The following is a 19,878-nucleotide window of genomic DNA, read 5'->3' as shown; positions in this document are numbered from 1 at the left end:
GATTTTAATATTTATTCTTTCTAAGTTCATATTATCAAAAATCTTCATTGTCTTGGTAAAATTATCATTTCGTTCAGCTCTAGAAAAAACTATAAAAACTCTAGATATTTTATTTTGATTATTTACAACGCGCCAGTTTCCACTTCCAGAAGACCACAAATTACTACGGTAACAGTTAAGCGCATTCCATCCACAAAGAAAGTTAGATTTGCTAACTAATAATGAAGATAATATTTTTTCGGTTTCTAATGAGGGTTTTACTATTGGGATCCACAAACTAATATCAGATATTTCATATTCATAATTTCCATCAACTTTAGCGTGTAATATATTTTTTACCCTATTTTTACGTAATTCAATGCGAATTTTTCCATTCAAAACTTTGTTACAGTCTCGTACAAATCGGAAAATTTTAGATAAAGGAATAATTGTAAGTATAACTTTTTGTTGATTCATCAATTACAGGCATTTCATCAATACGCCATAAATTGTCCACAACGCTTTCCATTTATTTAAATAAAAAGAAGTCTTTTAGGAAACTTAAGCATTCAACAGATTTTTAATAATCTCCTTTGATTTTTTAGTTAATCGATTCGTCGTGCCAGTCTTAGCCTTTTTCAATCCGTCGCCTCGTAAATGTTCATTCATCGATTTTTCTTTCATTTTGTTTAGAATAGGATTTATAATTTCTTCTTTATAAGTAGAAAACGGTGGTGATTTTACGTATGTAGAAGCTATGTTTTTAAGCCCTGAAGTCACACCTTGAATGATATCCTCTTTATTATGTTTCCAAAAAGGTTTTAATATATTACGATATAAAAAACCTAATGCAGGTATAGCAAATTTTTTATAGATTGAAAAATATTTCCACCTCTAATATCTCTGTGATATTTAAGACCAAACCCATATTGTTTCGGAAATAATTGTTTTCTATGAACGACAAGTACCATTTATTCTACAAGAAAGACAGGCATGGCCTGCCCGGAGTCGAAGACGAAGACGAAGACGAAGACGAAGACGAAGACGAAGACGAAGACGAAGACTTACTGAATATCTAGAACAAAATTTAAGCACTCTCCATTAAAATTTATCAATTGATTTAGCTGATTTGTAACGGAAATGCGAATATTAAATATATAATCCGTACGATTAATTGGTAAATATTTCGGATGCGTTGGTTCAATATTAATTAAAGATCTAGGCGAAATATTTGGAGTAAAAGCATATATAACATCACTTTTGAGATTATTTTGATAACTAGATGAAACTAGGGAGCAGTGAATCAAGATCTGATCAATATCTTTGGTGATATTACCAATTTTTGTTGCATAGTTTATTCCTTCGTTTTTTATCAAATTCTAAAAGCTCATATATCTTACCGTGGGAAAAGTCAATTTCATAATCTATGTCGCGTATAATTAGCATAAAACGATTAGTTGCATAATTTACATCAAAATAAAACGGGGGTGTTTCAAACGTTCCAAAATATTCTTGGATATAATTATTTAATTCATTTTCATCGTACAGACCGTTTGGTAATTTTAATATTTTCCACTCCGATTCATTTCTATCGTCTTCTTTCTTGATTTCGTTATTTTTGAGTTCGGCCTGCGGAGCCGTAGTCCCTTTCAGGGACGCTGCGAAGTCGTTTTTACCAAACTTGTATTTTATTTCGTTATTTTTATACTCTTCGGTAATGTTATCCCAACTATACCAAAGACTTGCTGTCTTTAAAGCAATTTCACCTTTTAATCCAGATAAATTAATAGGATTTTCAGAATAACTTATTTCAAAATCATTTTTTTTAGATCTAATGTGTATTAGGCTCATTTATTCAGTTTAAAAAAGCAAGTTGCGTAGAGAATATCCTTTTGTGATCTGATTTTTTTATGAGTTTCAGGTTTAACAATTTATCAAGTATTTCTACGCATTCATTGTATACATCAGTTGAATCATTTCCAGCATTTTTTGACGCAATTAATAGATTAAGACGTTCTACCATTTCATTCGGATCTGAAAAAATACCGCTTCCTTTTTCATAGAAAGGAATTTTTCGAATATCTTCTAAAACGCTTTAATATTTTTTCAACTTCATATTGTAAATTATCAATTTTTTTTTGTTCTTGTGATTTCTTTGCGTTTGTAATGTGTGCATTTAATGATTTTAATTTAGTTGATATTTCAGGCATCGTTGTATCAATTTTTGCGTTTCTATTTCTAATGTCTAACTCCAATCAGATTTTATATGTTAGTCAAGTTTTCTTTATAATTATTTACAAAAATAAACATATATAAATGGAAAGCAATATAGTAATCAATTTAAATGAAAATGGTATCTCCAGTGTTTGTTGTACAGTAAACGGTGAAAAAATTGAATTTACTCTGACAGGAGATGAAGAAGTTGAATTGTTACGAAAGGTTACTGTTATTTTACTTACAAAATTACCGCCAGAAGAAGCGCATAAACATCTGAATAAATTCTTAAAATTCGTCTAATTAATTAAAAATAACAATCGTGTTCGACAAGTTGGACAATTCGTGCGAATTACTCCATAATACACCGCAGCTGAAAGTAATTCAGTTTATTGCTAACTAAATGGATTATTGTAAAATATGCAAAACAAAAACTAAATCCACTGGAGAAACAGAATTTATTGTAAAATATAAACGCTGGAGAAGAATATCAACTTGCAGAATTTGTCAATTAGTAAAAAATAATATTTCTAAATCACCTAAAGATATTTTAATTTTTGAATTATTTAAACCCGCTAGGAAAAAATATCCAACACGTTGCTTTCAACACAGAGGTATTGATGATACTTGGCAAATAGATATTTATGTTTTTTATAGACCAAAAGGAAAATCAGAAGATCCAAGCTATACTTTAAGAACAAAAACCTTAAAGTCAAAGGAGTCGAAGACGAAGCCGAATGATTTTAATAAATTTAAAAAGATCAATAAGGGATTTATCTATATTCTAGTTGCTGAAGACACCTTTTCTAAATTTGTATGGGTAGAACCTTTAAAAACTAAATCAGGATTAGAAGTAGCTTACGCGTTTTTAAAAATCATGCAACAAGCGATTAAAGATAAACACAATCCACCGAAAAATTTACATGCTGATAGAGGAAAAGAGTTTTATCATAAAGATATGAGGATCGTTTTAAATAAATACAATATCAATCTTTATAGTACTGGAACAAAAAATAAAGCTTTCTTTGTTGAGAGGTTCAACTATACTTTAGGAAATAAATTCAAGCCAATATTATATGACAGTTTTGATTGGCTTTCGTTACTTCCAAAAATTATAAAATCTTATAACAATTCTTATCATACTAGGATTAAAATGAAACCAAAAGATGTTAATAAAGAAAATGAAAGGCAGTTATTAGAAACCGTATATATGATTACATTAACAAATAAAAGACCAAAATTTGAAGTTGGTGATAGAATTAGATTGTCTAATATGGTTGATATTTTTCGTAACAAATTAAAAATGAACTGGACTGAAGAAATATTCACAGTTGTAGAAAAACGCGTATATAATGTTTGGATTTATTTTGTTTCTGAACTTAACGGCGAAAAAATTAAAGAGGGTATATACGAGGCAGAAATGCAACTAACATTATTATAAGAATTATTGAAATAATAAAAATAAATATAATTTTTTTCTTTTCTTTTTTTAATTCCATAATCTTTAACTTTGCCTTGATTAATAAATTCGCTGTGTTCATGAGAACTTTGTCTGTATGCGAAGCACTAGTCAAGGACGTATTCATTTATTAACTAGAGAAAGAGTATTTGCCAAACGTCTTTTTGCTCGTTCATTATTGTTATATCTAATAACAGGATTTTTGTTCAGTAACGCGTTTATTTTTTCTTCATCATAACTATTGATCTCTTTTAATTCTTGTTCCAATACATTAATTTTATTATCTTTATACTCAATTTCTTCGTCCATTTTTTCTATTGTTTCAACCACAGCATTGCCTAATTCTTTTAAAATTCTGTTTTCCATATACAGTTGATTAGATGCTTTAACTTTATTACCAACAGATAAACTATTAAACTCAATGCAGTCTTTTTTTATTCTATTTTGAATAATTTTTATCTGATTTTTGTCTGCAACATCAATTAGTGCCATTATTTATTAGATAGGGAATTCATAGTCTTATCAAAAATTTTATCAAATTCTTTCTCGGCCTGTGGAGCTGTCTGCCAGTCCTTATCTTTTATACTCCCAGCGGCATGCTGAGCACTAATCCCTTTCAGGGACGCTTTGTAATCTGATTGAGATGTGTTTGCTTTGTATTTAGATTTAATTTGTATCTATTTTTTGTTATATTGTTCTATGTTGTTTGATTTTTTGTTATGTTTAATTAATGTTTCACCAGTGAGAAATTTTATTTGATTCCTAATTGTGTTTTCACCAATTTTATTCTGTTTAGCAAACTCTTTTAAAGTAATATTTTTAGAAGTAGGATCTCCTTTTTGTGCTAAAAAATTTAATGCTAATTGTCTTGATCGCATATTATTTAAATTCTTAACTCATGGAATACTAGACTCTGTTAACGTATAATCTTTTTTAATTATTATATTTATCTTTTGTTTAGCTGACTGTTCCCTTTTGGTATTATGAGCCATTTATTATAAAATAATATCTTTCTAATAAATGGGGYATAAAGATTGTCAGATTGATCATGAACAAACATCTCCGAATAATGAGTCGTTATTAAGAAAATGTTCCATTTGTCAAACCATAAAATCTCATTCAAATTTTGTTAAAAGTAAAAATCAGAAATATGGAATCGGAAACGTGTGTTATGATTGTAAAAAAAGACGAAATGATAAATTTACTTGTGATATATGTTTTATGGATGTTCCGATACGATATAAAAAAAGACATTTCAAAAAATATGGCATGAAAAATTAGAAAAATATATTAACGACTTAAAAGGATAATCTCATTCTTAAATTTTTTTGAATAATTTTTTCCCTAATAAATGGGACTCTCGAAAGATGAGCTTCGTAAAATGACCGTTGAGGAACTTATAAAACTTACTAAAGGTGATTTAAAAAAAGCGGGTAAGATAATTGAACAAATTAATGAAGGCAATTCGTCTTCGAGTTCAGCTTCGAGTTCGTCTTCGAGTTCAGCTAAGAGTTCGTCTTTGGCACATGAGTCGTCCTCGATGACTAAATATTTTTTAACACCACAGTCAAATAATGAGATTGTCCTAAATAAACTAAATTAAAAAAAATTAAAAACCATTGCAAAAAGATTGGAGTTAAGAAACTATTCACAATACAACTCGAAGACTAAATCAGACCTCATAAAATTAATTCTAAAAGAAGAGCTCGATGCTGGCGACTGGTTTAATAAATTAAACAGACTTAATATTAAAAAATTAAAATTGATTGCTGAAAAACTAGGTATAAAAATAAAGCAAAATAGTAAAAAAACAGATCTAGTGAATCGAATTTCAGATAATGTAAACAATGAAAATGTAAATACTGTTCTCAACGAAATCGGGTCGCAAAGTTTAGAGAAATTATTAGAGAAAACTATGTCAAAAAACGAATCGACTCAGAATACAACGATAAAAGAATTAAGAAAAATTGCTAAAGAAAAGAATATCAAAGGTTACTCTAAAATGAAGAAGGCAGAATTATTACAAAAAATTAACGACCAACCYTTCGCTTTCGAAGATAGTTATTTTACAGAGTTTTCAAAAAAATCTAAAATTAAAATAATAGAAGAAGAAACAAAAGCTGAATACAGTAAAAAATGGGGGAGACACAAAGTTTACTATAAGGTTATATTAGTGGAAGACGAAGAAACATCCGAGTCTGATCTTTCAGACATAATTATGAAAAAAATTACTGCRATTAGAGAGGGATTAAATGAAATGATTAAAATAGTAAAACAGAAAACAAATTTCAAAGAAGGAGATTTAATGAATATAGTGGTTAATCATCCTGATCTTTGGAATCCTATTTCCATAGGGTTATCAAGAGCTTCTGATATTGACAATTCGTCTTCGACTCATGAGCCTTTGGTGAATTTATTAAACAAAATTCAAAGTATCTTAACTTCAAATCAAGATTTAGATATATATACGGCTGTACATTTTATGCTGAAGTAGTTAATATGCCTAGAGGTGCTACTAATGCGAAAAGATTATTAAATATAGCAGAAGACTCGCGAACAAAGAAAAGTATAATACAAATAAAAAACAAAGATAATTTATGTTGTCCAAGGGCTGTTATTGTTGAATTAACTTATCATACAAATATTATACTTGGTAAAGAATATGATCGTAATGATATAATATATATTAGAAAGGGAAGAAATTTACAAACTACTTGTTGTTACCTTTAACATCAAGATGGGCCAATAAGCCTCAATGATCACACCCCCTCCAACGGTACTACCCTTACCTTACCGTTCGGGGTGAGACTCGACAGAGTCGACCAAGAACCGTTGTTAAGGGAACACGAAATAAATGTATAGAGTCGACCAAGAACCGTTGTTAAGGGAACACGAAATAAATGTATCAAGTCGACCAAGTGTATTCATCTCCAGTGTAACCCATTTCAAAACACTACTTTAGCACAAGAACTTTGTAATCAACTTGGAGAATATAGTAGAAATTATTTTACTTTAGATGATATTAAAAATATAGAAAAAGTATTAAATATTCAAATAAAAATCGTAGCAGCCGAATGTTTTAATTCTATAATATATTCAGGACTTGAAAAAGATGTAGAAGTTTATTTATATAAAAATGGAAATCATTTCGATACAATCAATAGTATGACAGGTTTCTACGGTCAGTCTTATTATTGTGAAAAATGTGATAAACCATATCAAAATAAAGACGGACATAAATGCAAAACGAAGGATAAAATATGCGTAATGTGTTTCAAGTCTAATCACAAAAAAGACTCTTCAAAAAGAATATATTGTGAAAAATGTAATAGATATTGCTTTAATCAAGAATGTTTAGAAAATCATTCAGAAGTTTGTGAAAGATTTCATAAATGCTTAAAGTGTAATAAAATACTCAAAAGAGGTGATAAAATGGTTGACGAAGGTAAAAAAATGATTGAAGAAGGAAATAAAATAATTGAAGAAGAAATAACACGCTTCCTCTCTGGGGCGATACTTATACAAAACCGAAGATGATTCAAAAGGGTAATCAAATCATTAAAAAAGGTAACAAAATGATAGAAGAGGGTAGTAAAGAACACAGATGTGGATGGGAAAAATGTCGAACTTGTTATAAAGAAGTTGAAATATTAAAACATAAATGTTATATGTAATGGAAACGACAAAAAGGTGGAATCTGTCAAACAACAATGAAGACGGTAATAACACATACAAAGTAAAAGGTTGTAAAAATTGTGATAGAAAAGGTTGTACAGTAACGTTTCCTGATAAAACAAACATGAGAGTAAAATATCATATCTATCAATGCAAGAAATGCAAAACCTGTGTTAAAAAACCGTTGGATGATGAAGAACCTTTTGTGTGTGTTGACTGTGGTTCTAGAAAGCATACAAATAATTGTACCTATACAGAAAAATATTGATGTCAAAATATTATGTATTTTGTATTCATTAATTATCGAGTTTCAAAAATGAGTTTACGTTGGCTTTAAAATCAGGGTGTTTTCACGATTTTTTACGCTTTTCTGTTAACCCTTGAAAATCGGGGTGTTTTACCTTAAAAAGTGCTGTGTGCTGAAGGGGCCTTTATACTACTCAGGAAAAAATTAACAATTACAGTAAAGGTCAACATTGTGTAGTAAAAATTGAGTCAGATGCAAAGGACTTAGAACCAAGGGCTATAATTTTAACTTGAGCAAATTTTGAAGTATTTTCAAGTATTGAAGAAATAAAGAGTTATTGTAATGTGTTAATGCTCTTGTAAATTTGTAAAGAATAAAAATAACTATCTAACCCAAATCTAAATCTTTATTTTTTTAAATAAATAAAATTATATTTGCGTATAAAATGTTTAAATTTTTTGATGTTTTTGATCTAGTTCTTAGGAAAAATTACAATCAACAAAAAATTAATATACAACCCATAAATAACAAAAGTAAATTTTTGTATACAAAAATTTATCAAGGTTTCAAACCAAAATATACAGATTCCATTGGAGCGCGGACTCGTCGCTCCCCCAACGGCCATTTTTTGGCATTGCCCAGAGTTTAATTACTGTCAATCAACGCAGACCACGACTTCAAAAATAACTGTTAGAATAATTCATAAATTAGAAATATTCGAATAAAAACAATACCGATGTGTAAATTCCCCGAGTAGGGAATTTTGATTTGTTGCAGAGTAGTTGTCAAAAAATTTAAATGTAATAATTATTTAAAAGAAACAAGAATAGACCATTTGTACGTATTTTATAATTTTTAGTCTTATGCAATAACAGTCTTTGATTTTGTCAAATACTTGCTTTCAAATACACAATTTCTAAATTTGTCCAATTTCCCGAATAGTTAGTAATTTGTTCATACGTCTAGTATCCAGAATTGTCAAAAAACCTTTTGTCATTTGTCAAAATCCATACTAACCTCATTTTTTGCTACCTTATTTATTTAAAAATGTTAAAAACAGTTGCACACCGGCCTTGTTTTGCCTTGACTCGGCACCTAAAAAGTATTACTGATTTACCTTAGTGTCGTTGAGTTAGTATCTTATTTTTTGTAGTTTTGCGTCGTCTTTCCACTGCAGCCCCTGAACCCAATGGCCAGACTCTCCAGAAATACGAAACAGCGCGAAAAAACATAACCGACCTTCGCCGCATCTACCCCGAGTTTCTCCCAGACCCCAACATCGAATTCAGAAACACAATCCGGGAGAAACTTGAACGCAGTGATATGATTGCTAGACGCGCGAATATCGAGATTCCCGAATTTTACGTAGGTTCTATTCTCGCTGTGACATCATCGGACCCTCACACGCCTGGCAAGTTTAACCGATTTGTGGGAATTTGCATCAAACGGGAGGGTTGTGGCTTGAGGGCCAACTTTATCCTTAGAAACGTTATAGACCATCAAGGGATTGAGATTTTGTACGAAATGTATGATCCTACGATTAAGAGTATTGAGGTTTTGAGGCTTGAGAAACGACTAGATGGGGAACTGTTGTATTTGAGGGACGCATTGCCTGAATACAGCACTTTTGATCCAAATATGGAGATGGAAATTTTGCCGGAAGGGGCCCCAGTCCCGGTCAACGATATTAAAGTTAAGTTGAAGCCACGGCCGTGGGTGGACCGCTGGGAGAGAAAACATTTAAAAGGGGTGCAGGATTTGGAGCTGCCACAGCGGTTTTACGACAAAGCGAAGAAGGTGGATACTCCATGGGAGAGATATGATTTAATGAAACAATACATGTGGGGAGTATTTATATTCTCTTTCAGTTGTTGAAATTTATGTTTCAGGAGGACGATTCCAGAAGAAGAGCAACATGAAATTTTTTCAGAGTTGCAAACCCACTTGCATAAATCTGGTGTTACTCAGAAGGTAAAGAGGAAGAGGACTTTTGTAAAACCAACAAAATTAGCATAAATTTGTTTATTAAGTCAGAAAAGCCATTTTATAGCAACAAATTATATACAATACAAACAAATAACATTCATGTGCTAAGTATGTACAGACTTAATATAAAACACTAAAGTTTTATAAAATCCAGTCAATGTGTTATGTCACATAATACATAACAAAAAATAACTATGCTAATACTGAAGACTCTTTGAAACGTGTTTGCCAATTAGATTAGTAATAAATAGACCGGTCCTCACTAGGAAATCAAACTGAAATGACTTCAAGACATAAAAGAAAAATACATTTTCTCATTTCGTAATGTTATTGAGAAATTGTGTTTTATATGAAAAACACCAATAGATTTGGTGGGACAATCATTACTTTTGCTAAAGTAAACAGCTCATAAATAACTTAAAGTGTTTCAAGGTTGAATAATATTTCAAACAATATTTTTATGGACGTTGGTTTTACTATTCAGATAATTTTTTGTTCAATTTTTAATTCGTCCTGCAATCACTTCAATTGAATTTAAGACCGACCTATAACACAGTCACCCCTCACGCACCCTTTCACCCTCGTGGCACATTTACTGCATCTTTGAGACTTCAAACCTCGTGCTGACTAGTTCTTCGTCTGAATCTAAAATCGGCAGTGCTGGATCACTCTTAATGTTTTCCTCCAGCCATTTCAAATCGTCATCGACCGAATTACTCCTCGGTGACGCCCCCTTGGGGTGGTGTATCCTGACTTTGACTCCATACGCGTCATTGACTAATTGCTCCTCCTCCTCGTCCTCGCCTGTGTCCAAAAGGGGCACAAACGCGTACCTTTGATTGTTATTCGTGGGTCTCCACAAAATCATAATCACTAGTAGCAAAGCCGAGAACAAAATGTGCCAAAAAGCCTCCTCTAGCCAGAGATTTTTCCACACGACCAAACACTGAACGATTCGATGAGTTTTGATCGAATACAACATGAAACAGATGGAGGCGATAACAGCGAAGATTAAAGTGTTAGTGAAATGGCGATAGAGACTTAGTTTGATTTCGTTGCGTCTTAAGCGAAGAGTTCGAGTGGTGTTGACCAAAGCGCTGAAGATCCACCAACAAATTGCTGAGTCGAGGACTGCAAGTGGCACCGAAGCGACCAACAAGTCGCGACTTTGGTCGTTTTTCGGCCGCATAATCCGCAAATAGGCCTCAGAGGCAGCAAGGAAAAAATACAAGAAGCCTACACCGACAACCCTATGCAAGGTCGAGCCTAGTCTAGGTTTAACAATCCCGAAACCTAGACTCACAATCACGACCAACATCCTGGCCAACGTACGTTTGGCACAAGAGACCCACTCGGCAAACAGCATGGCCCCCTGAACCCGCATTCCCGTATTATTAATACTTTGGTATTCAGCGTAAAAAGTCGCTTTTTCCAACATTCCCAATAAGATAACGCCCCCGATCCAGAACTGGACTCTGAGCAAGTCGCGCCATTGGAGGAATGAGAGAATGAGCCAGATTATGCCCAAAATTACGTAGAAAATGCACATGAAGCCGTAGAAGGGCAAAAGGGGCCAATCGGAGGCTGAGAGGTATCCGTAATCGCTTTTCATTTCGACGTGGACGCCCACGGTTAGATCTGAGGTGTTCAAGGGGGCGCTTATTTGGAACACGAGGACGTAGACGCCGTCATGGGGGATTTCGTAGATGGGAGGCCGAGATTGGTCTTTGGTGAGGGGGGCATTATCGATGACGACATGGTCAGGGCAAGTGTACGCTCGTGTGAAGCGGTACATGGATGTGGCGTTGGCCCCAGGTGTTGGGGATTTTATCAACTGGAATTGCGTTTTGAATACAAAACCTGTCTTTTATTAAAACTTACTTCAGTCGCCTCGTTTATCGTGTTAGAGTAGTCCCAGCATGGCGACGACACTATTACCACTTTTATGTTGATTTCAAGCTCGTGGATATGAGTGTCACAATTGACTGGAAATCAAATAATTTTAGTAAAACTTAAGAAAAACTTTTGTTGTGTTACTTTTGATAAAGACTTGAGCTCCTTTGTATAAACTTTTGGTGAGGATTAAACCATTGTCGTCCTGGAAAATCAATTGTGACGTTTTGGAGGTTCCTGTGAGATATCAGGGGGTACTTACCACGGTCAGGTTAGAGTCCCATTTGCCTTCATCCGGGAGACAGGTGATCAAAGAAGTGCATATTAGAATGCATGCCACGGAAAACCATTTCTTGAACATTGCAATTTTCCGCAGGATAACCTGCAGAATGTAGTAAATCTACAATAGTGTCGCCAACACTAACAACCTTGACACAAAAATCACTAAAACAATAATTTTCTACAAAAAAAATGTTGCTAGCCGAAAAACCTAGTAACGAAAATCACTAAATTTTTTAAAATTTGTTTGGCATTTTTTTTTCGAAAAATCATCGTGATGAAAGTCATCTCAGCTCTTTTTCTTGTCTCCTGTCTAAATCTGGGACACGCATACATCTTTCCGATATGCTCCGAAACAAGTGAGTCTGTTACGTTCAAAGAAAGTCATATTTGACTTGTTTGCAGGTAAAAACGAAAAAACCTGCACGAGTTATTTTGCTTTGCCAAGTTTCACCGACTCGACTGAAGAAAATAAAGTCATTGAAACTATTAAAAAGCCCCCGCAAACACTTGTGGGGTTTTTACGGCACACTCTTGACAAATACGCTGTGCCTTTGACAGGTTATTACACGCACAATGTAAGCCCCGTTGTAGATCACGTAGGGGCTGCCGTGGGTCAGGTTTATAAAGTTGTGACTAATAATTTGCCTGAAATCAGCGACGAGTATGTTTTTATAGCGCAATATCTGCCTTTTGTCAAAGTGAAAAAGGTGATCTTTTTTTGATGCAGAATTTGAAATAATTCTTTTAATTGTAGGCTAAAGCTGACAGCAGACTTTATTTCTTGTTCATTCTGACGAGTCTTTTTATTTATTTGGTAATATATAGTGTTATTGATTACTGTTTTTATCAACTATAAATATTTTTTTCAGGTTTTGTATGCTTACTTCAGCAGAAAACTTTATTTTTATTACCAAAATGCAATCAGAAGAGAATATGTAAATAACGTGCAAAAGATCTTCAAGGCAAAGGAATAATTTTTTTATTTTTTGTTTATTAAATTTACGCCAGAATAAATCTATTTTTGTAGTTTTTCGATTATAACAATTTGGAATTACAAAAATTACATATAATAAAAGAAAAATATAAATAAAAGATCTTCGTCTGCGTTGATTGACGACGGTTATAATCTCTCTGTTCTGTGGTTATAATACTTATAATTTATATTTTTTTATAGAAGTTGACTGACATAAGACATAACCTCAAATTTGTTAAAAGTTAATTGTCTTTTTCCACTAGTTTATACTATGAATAATCTGTTTACAGTCACACGTAGGGCTATTCAATGCCGTTTCTTGCATCAGACTCCCAAATTGTTTCAAGGGAATTTGTATGAGCCCGATTATCTCGAGGTAAAACAACATAACCTTAAAAAGTCCCCCCAAATTTTTTTTAGGCTATGAAATCGCATCTGCCAATGTACGACACTTTAAATATCCAATTACGTGGCTATGATTATGCCATATTAGAGAATTATCAAAAGTTTATTCATAAATTGTTGAAAAATATGGATGTAAATGTGGAGGATGCTTGGGCAACCCCCCATCAAGTCATTCAAGTCACAACGTATAAACCAAAGAGTGAAATTGTTAATACACAATATAATTTGAAGCTTTATGATCGGACAGTACAAATAACTGATGTATTATCAACTCAGGTATTTTTGAAACAATTTTTTTGTGAAATTGAGACGGATTTGCAGTTGCCAGTTATTTTACGTGCATTGGAAGCAAGTACACCAGCGGGTGTTACGGTTCACGTCAGGCCCCATGAAGAATGGGACGAGGAAATTAGATACGTGCCTGACACGGAATTAAAACAGTTGAAGCAGGAACTAGACGACTTAGGGGGACCTCTTAAGAAGAAATAAAAATGTCATTAATTCAAAAACTGTATTTAATTTTGTATAGTTTAAAAAATAATTTCTAATAATTTTGCCGCTCTTATTTGAACGTTCCATTTTGACCACTTTTAGTGTCGAACCCAAAAACCCTAAATGATGTTGTTTCTCCCAGTTGCAAAATGCATTTAAAATCCATTGATTTTTAATAAATTCGTTCAAATTGGTCCAACCTTCGGGTACTTCGTTCCCATTATGTAATTTGGAGCATATTTTTGTCACCAATTTATTTAAAATTTTTAGGTTATATAATGGGTTGAATTGTCCCAGGATGGAGATGAACATAGAAACGGCAGTCCGGCTTCACCCCACGGGATATTCCCCCACCGACATGGTCTGCGTCCACGCCAACCCCGTCAACAACACCATTCAGCTCGCGAATTCGCAAAACTACCCCGTGAATTACGCCCTTCCGGCCGACTGTTGCCAGAACACGGTATTCACAACTACGACAGCCCCCTTGGTGAATTATTTAGTGGAAGGATGCGACGTCTCAGTGGTCACGTTGGGCCAATCCGGGACTGGAAAATCCTACACCCTCCTAGGCCCAGGCTTCCATTGTGCGGCTAGTGAGGCTGACCACGGTATTATCCCCAGGTTTATTCGCGAGGTTTTTGCCAAAATGAAACAATACAGAGACAGGAATTGGTGTGTGCATATCGCTTGGTCCCAGATTTGTGGTGAAAACGTCCAAGATTTGCTAGGCGTTGGGAGTATTGAGTGCCGCAATATCAGTGATGTTTTCCAGTTGATTCAAGTGGGGATGTCGAACATAGCCCCCAAGTGCGCCCATACGTTGTTCACTCTCACTTTGGAGCAGCAATGGGTGGTTGAGACGAGTGTCCAACATCGCGTTTCAACAGCCAGTTTTGCTGATTTAGCCGGAAGTGAGAAAGTCTTGGTTTATGACAGCAACGGCATGATGCAAACAATCCCCACTGACTTGGGAATACAGACTTTACAGAGGTGTATAATGTCCCTGTCTGATTTTAACTGTAGTTTTGTCCCATACAGCCAATCCGTTTTGACAACGCTACTCAAAGACTCATTCGGGGGGCGCGCGAAGACACTTCTAATCTGTTGCGTGTCCCCCCTTGTCCAAGACTTCACTGAGACTTTGTATACTCTTCAGTTGGGTTTGAGGGCTCAAATGATCAAAAATTTCGTCACTGTTAACTCCTATGCCACTTTTGAGTCATCACAGGAGAATTGTGACATTTTTGGCCTACAATTCGCCGCCAATCAACTTTTGAAACTTGTCTCGAACGCTGAAGAGTTGTTTCAACGATTGGTAGCAAATGATTTATTACCAAAAAGCGAACAAGAGCAAATATCACAATGGCTGACGCTCAAACAGGAATGCGAGGACTGTTTGAGTGAAAATTCGGAGCCCCACAGGTCACTCGAGAGGATTGAGGAGGAAATTGAGAGTGATAGTAGTGAAAGTGAGGTCATTGAGGAGGAGGAGAAGGAGAGTCTCCTCGATAGGGTTCAAGGTTTGATGGGGACTTTTCGCTCAAATACTGATAAATTAGTTTCTGACGCAAATTGCACGAATGTTACGAATTCTGGTACCAAAGAAAGTATGAATAGTTCGAATAATGAGTATCATATGAAAGGGGCACGGGGGCGCAGAGGGAGTATCCACTCGGCTGAAGAATTAAATCCCTGTTTGTCTCTCCATACATTGCGGATTAATGATGATTTAGAGAGTCAAAAAATTGCAGTTACGTCTTATGATAATAAGAAGAAAATTCTCAAACAAATTGCGACTGCGTTAGAGTTAAATCAGAAGAAAATTTGCGATTTGGAGAAGACGATTCGAGTCAAGGAAAATCTTATGGAAAAACTTCTGAAACACAAAGACACAAAATCGAGTGCTCATCATAAAATCGAGCAGAAATGTCAATTGTTACGCAAGGAATATAAAAATGCCGAGGTCAAGTTTTTGCAAGCAAAATTGCAAAAAAATCACCACTTGGAAGGGAAATACAAGAATGAAGTTGTGGCTCTTGAGGAGCGACTCCGCGATACCGAATCTCTGAAAAACCTCACCGAAGATGGGAACAAATTATTAGAATTAGAAAGTAGTCTTCATACAGACCGGGAGAAATTGAAAAAGTACAAGCAAGAGAAGGAAAAATATAAACAAATTTATGAGAAACAACTGAAGGAGGAGCGGTCAAAGTCCAAAGCGAGTTGCGAAAGCGTTCCGAGGACCCCCGACGTTAAAGTCGTCGCTTTAATAAAACCTAACGTTTCTTTAAATAACGAAGAACTAGAAAGTCTGAGACACGAAATTCGCAACTTGCGCAAAACCCGCGACTATTTACTGGAATTGCGTTGCAAAATCAACCTCAAATCGCAAAATAAAAAATTCTTGAACGACTCCGACGAACGCAAGTTGTTGCAATACGAGGAAGCTATTGAGGCTATCGACTTGATTATAGAGTACAAAAACTCGATTTTGTGTGGCCACCTGCCGGTTAAAGAAATCGAAGACCACGGCGATCGGATGCTGATGGAGCGCTTCCTCAAACTCAGCGAGAACGAAATGAGGATCCTCCTTCACAAGTATTTTGAAAAAATCATCGATTTGAGGAGTAGTAGCAAAAAGCTCGACTTGGAGATTCTCGATATAGAAAACCAACACGAAAATCTCGCTTATCGCGTACAAAAATTGAGTCATAATCTACAACTGGTCAGGTCTGACGCCGAGCGGAGGATTGCGTCGCTTCAGCAACAACACGAGGATAAGTTGTATCTAGTTTTGAGAAATTTGACAGGGGATGGGGCTGATAATGAGAGGATAAGTCGGGTTTTGGGGTCGAGAGCAGTGACAGTACAAGTGGCCGGGGCGAGTAAACAAGTTGATAAAAACAGGTTTATAGCGAAGTGGACGCGATACCGACAAGAAACGGTACCGAGACAATTGCAGTCGGTGCCCCCTCAAGCCAAGGTCACCATCGAGAAAAACAAAATTATTTTACAAAAAACCAATAAGAATTAATTGTATTTTATTGTCTAGGTTAGGGTAGGACAATAATGATGTAATCGTAGTTTATTTAATAAATGTGATGATAACATTTTTTATTTTATTTTTAAAACAAAATATAAATTTGAAATTGGTGCGTCTTGAGTGATTGCGTACTAGGATTAATCGTTATGTGGTCTGAAGCCTATCGCAATTACCACTGCTTTATTATTGTAATTGGTTTTAAAAACGTGATGTGAATCAAAGCTTTAAATTTGTTTTGTTTAATTTGGTTTGATATGTGTGTGTTGAAATTGGTGATCGCGTCCGGCGGTTAGCCGTCAGCTGAGTTGACGTCTTGCAACCCTTCGGACGTAAAAACCCCATTTTGCGACAACCGGCCTGTCATTTACAACATGGCAGAAGTAGTTTCGTGTAGTAATGTGATGGTAAAAAATCGTGTTTGGTGTTGTCCAAATTGGTGATAAAAGTGTGTTGTGTGCGTGTCGGGATTGATCAAACGCCATGGCGGATTTAACAAAACCGCCCCTAAGTGACATCAAGCACCCCGAAGAGGTGGTGCGAATGGCAATGAACGATAGTCTCAAGTTCGCCGTTTTAATCGGACTGATTGAAGTGGGCCAGGTGTCAAATCGGGAGGTGGTCAACACTGTTCTGCAGCTGGTAAGTTACGGGGGCGGTAATGGTGGCGGCGCCGGGGGCTAGCGTAAACAAAACCCTGATGAGGGACGGAGGATACGAAACGTTGTTGTTTTGCAACATGCATGAGGTGGGCGTGACGAGGATACAACGTGGAATTGAATCGTTTCGGTGGTGTACCTGTTATCAAACAGGTTCCACACAGGCGATTTGCGGACTTCTTTGATTGATTACGCGATTAGGGAAATGTACCCTCGTCAACGCTTTTAAGGGATTTTTGCGCAGTCCTATCGGTTTGGTATCATCTATTTAATCTATAGTATCTCTTTTGGAAGGGTTTGGGGGACATTATTGACAACAAATGCACCTTAGAAACAAATGAATGATTTGGGATTTTATTGGCTTCCTGTAGACACGTGACTTTTACACGAAACCCATATAATAAATTAATATTTTTTCATGTTTGTTTTTGTCTTCTCGTAACTCAAGTGTCTGCCTGAGAATTTTTGGATTGTTAGTTATTTAATTGGGTTATTTTTTAAGCAATTTAAATTGAATTATAATAATATTTTATTGCTTATTTATGACTCATTTAATTCTTATCTGTTTACCTAAATTGTGTTTTAAAGTTTTTAATGTATGGTTACTTTTATTATCTTTATGTAGACATTTTTTTTCATTCAGTGGACATGGGATAGAATCTGTCAAATTGTCATGGCCAACGTCTGTTTTTTTGGGTATTAAACAGTAGTGTATTTTGGTGTTTTATGCTTCGGTAGTTTATCTGAATGCCAAAAATACAAAGAAATTAAAAGTTAAAATGGAAGGTTTCATTTCAATCGTATTTTTTTAAAAAATGATTTATCGCTTCAATTACAACGAAACCAAGTAAATAATTTTTCTTTGAAGTTTTATAAAGGTAAATTCCAGAAAATGATGTCTAGATAAGGTGTACAATGTTTACTTTGATAAGCGGGGAATAAAACAACAAATTAGATATATCTTTATTTATTTTTTGTTGAACGATAATAAGTCAATAGAATTTTGCCGTTTTGACATTTTTTGATCAGTTGTATTAAATTGGATGGTTGTTCGGGAAGGTGGGTTAAAGTGGTGCTTGGAATTTCTATTGTTTTTGTGGGGTCATTTCGGTTATAAAGTTGTCTGACTGTCTGCACGAAATCTTGCGAGTTATATTTGAGACAGGAAAAAACTAACGGTTTGTTCAATAATCAAAAAAATTGAAAGAACTCTTAAAAACAACAAAAAAATTCAAAAATTAAAAAAAAAAAATTAAAATTACGACAAACCAGATAAAAAAAAACTAAATCAAAAAACAAAAAATGGTTATTTATTATATAAGACGATAAATAAATTGTTTATTTACGAGTGAAAAGGTTAAGTTTACGAGTGACGAAATCACGAGTGTACTTTTTTCGTTTTATTTTGTACTCACCTACCAGAATTTCTTGAATTCAAACAGTATATAAAATTTACTTTATTTTACTAGAGGATAAAAGACTACTTTATCTACTAAAATTAGTTGATAAAAGCACTCCTTAACATTGAGTACAAAATAAAAAATCAAGAAAATAAAACAAAACAACAAGTAACAAGACTAAAAAGTACAAAAATATATACGAAAAAATGTTTTTTTTTTAAATGAAACTAAAAATACGACTAAACAGATCGAAAAAATTTAAAAAAAAAGAAAAAAACCAAGACAAAATTTAAAAAAAAAGAAAAAACCAAGAAAATAAAACTTAAATGATTTCACAAAACAATAAGTAAAGACTAAATATAAAGTGAAAAACTATCCAAAAAATGTTTTTTAAAAATTAGCTTTCATTAAAAAATGTACTAAAATAGTAGAGTAGAGTAATAGAGTAAATAGTTATTTATTATACAAGACGATAAAGAAATTGTTTATCTATGAGTGAAAAGGTTAAGTTTACGAGTGACGAAGTCACGAGTGGACTTTTTTTACCAGTAGATATACAATCTTTATCGTTGTGTATAATATTTCGTTTTATTTTGTACTCACCTACCAGAATTTCTTGTGTCTGGCATATTTTTTTTACATTTTTTAAAACAAAAATTATAAAAATTGGACATATTGAACACTGCATTAGCCATCTTCACGCTGGTATTGATAGTTCTTCTACATAGTTCTTTTCTTTACTACTTTAAGCATGTATTCATCATGTGTAAGTTATTAATAAAGAATATAAACAGTAGATAAAAATTACTTTATTTTACTAGACGATAAAAGACTTCTTTATCTACCGAAATTCGTTGATAAAAGCACTCTTTTAACATTGAGTACAAAATATATTTTTTTTTCTGTCAGAGAAGAACATTTGCTTACACCTTAAGATTTTAAAGTTTATAACAGCTTTTACTTTTTCGTACATTTTTTCTAATAAAAACTAATTTTTAAAAAACATTTTTTTATATATTTTTATATTTCATTAAATACCAGAAGATTAATAAATGTTTTCAATCAAACAGTGTATCATTTTACCCCACATTCCTCGTAAAATTCGATACATTTGCGGTTCTGGAATTCGCATTATGTTTCCGAACAACTTGTTATCTTACCTGCCGGTGTT

The 19,878-nt window shown here is 33.9% G+C and overlaps 6 protein-coding genes across 13 annotated transcripts in view; 5 read left to right on the top strand and 1 right to left on the bottom strand.

The window, feature by feature from the left end:
- The first annotated feature begins 8,522 nt into the window (after positions 1-8,522).
- On the top strand, positions 8,523-9,671 carry LOC123004673 (39S ribosomal protein L19, mitochondrial). The gene is made up of 3 exons (XM_044398037.1): positions 8,523-8,676; positions 8,728-9,415; positions 9,464-9,671. Exons 1-3 carry the CDS (start codon positions 8,622-8,624, stop codon positions 9,588-9,590), a joined length of 870 nt encoding a protein of 289 aa, XP_044253972.1. The 5' UTR covers positions 8,523-8,621; the 3' UTR covers positions 9,591-9,671.
- LOC123004672 (transmembrane protein 87A) lies at positions 9,582-11,918 on the bottom strand. Its single transcript, XM_044398036.1, has 4 exons — positions 11,716-11,918; positions 11,598-11,658; positions 11,442-11,545; positions 9,582-11,394 (listed from the first exon to the last, which is right to left on the bottom strand). Exons 1-4 carry the CDS (start codon positions 11,812-11,814, stop codon positions 10,153-10,155), a joined length of 1,506 nt encoding a protein of 501 aa, XP_044253971.1. The 5' UTR covers positions 11,815-11,918; the 3' UTR covers positions 9,582-10,152.
- On the top strand, positions 11,887-12,764 carry LOC123004675. The gene is made up of 4 exons (XM_044398038.1): positions 11,887-12,091; positions 12,138-12,442; positions 12,490-12,549; positions 12,605-12,764. The coding sequence occupies exons 1-4, from the start codon at positions 12,010-12,012 to the stop codon at positions 12,707-12,709; spliced, it is 552 nt and encodes a 183-aa protein (XP_044253973.1). The 5' UTR covers positions 11,887-12,009; the 3' UTR covers positions 12,710-12,764.
- Positions 12,765-12,808: 44 nt separating this feature from the next.
- On the top strand, positions 12,809-13,664 carry LOC123004676 (39S ribosomal protein L48, mitochondrial). The gene is made up of 4 exons (XM_044398039.1): positions 12,809-12,854; positions 12,910-13,084; positions 13,129-13,389; positions 13,435-13,664. Exons 2-4 carry the CDS (start codon positions 12,980-12,982, stop codon positions 13,600-13,602), a joined length of 534 nt encoding a protein of 177 aa, XP_044253974.1. The 5' UTR covers positions 12,809-12,854; positions 12,910-12,979; the 3' UTR covers positions 13,603-13,664.
- Positions 13,665-13,697: 33 nt separating this feature from the next.
- LOC123004671 (kinesin-like protein costa) lies at positions 13,698-16,712 on the top strand. Of its 2 annotated transcripts, none has more exons than XM_044398034.1 (2): positions 13,698-13,829; positions 13,876-16,712. In XM_044398034.1, coding segments are annotated over exons 1-2 (2,769 nt in total). In that variant the 5' UTR covers positions 13,698-13,827; the 3' UTR covers positions 16,643-16,712. The 2 variants fall into 2 exon arrangements, with proteins under 2 accessions (XP_044253969.1, XP_044253970.1); XM_044398035.1 differs by having other exon boundaries at positions 13,709-13,811.
- A 287-nt stretch (positions 16,713-16,999) lies between these two features.
- LOC123005718 (neurobeachin) overlaps positions 17,000-19,878 on the top strand; it is a 106,570-nt gene continuing 103,691 nt past the window's right edge. For all 7 annotated transcript variants that reach the window (XM_044399620.1, XM_044399617.1, XM_044399622.1 and 4 more), the window contains exon 1: positions 17,000-17,290. In XM_044399620.1, the coding sequence (XP_044255555.1) occupies positions 17,132-17,290 (159 nt within the window). In that variant the 5' untranslated portion in view covers positions 17,000-17,131. The remainder of the gene's footprint in view (positions 17,291-19,878) is intronic.

This window comes from Tribolium madens, unplaced genomic scaffold (assembly GCF_015345945.1).
Source record: "Tribolium madens isolate multiple individuals breed KSU strain unplaced genomic scaffold, Tmad_KSU_1.1 Scaffold_20;HRSCAF=117;Tcas5.2_LG4, whole genome shotgun sequence".
NCBI lineage: Eukaryota > Metazoa > Arthropoda > Insecta > Coleoptera > Tenebrionidae > Tribolium > Tribolium madens.
This window is presented reverse-complemented; position numbering and strand designations above follow the sequence as displayed.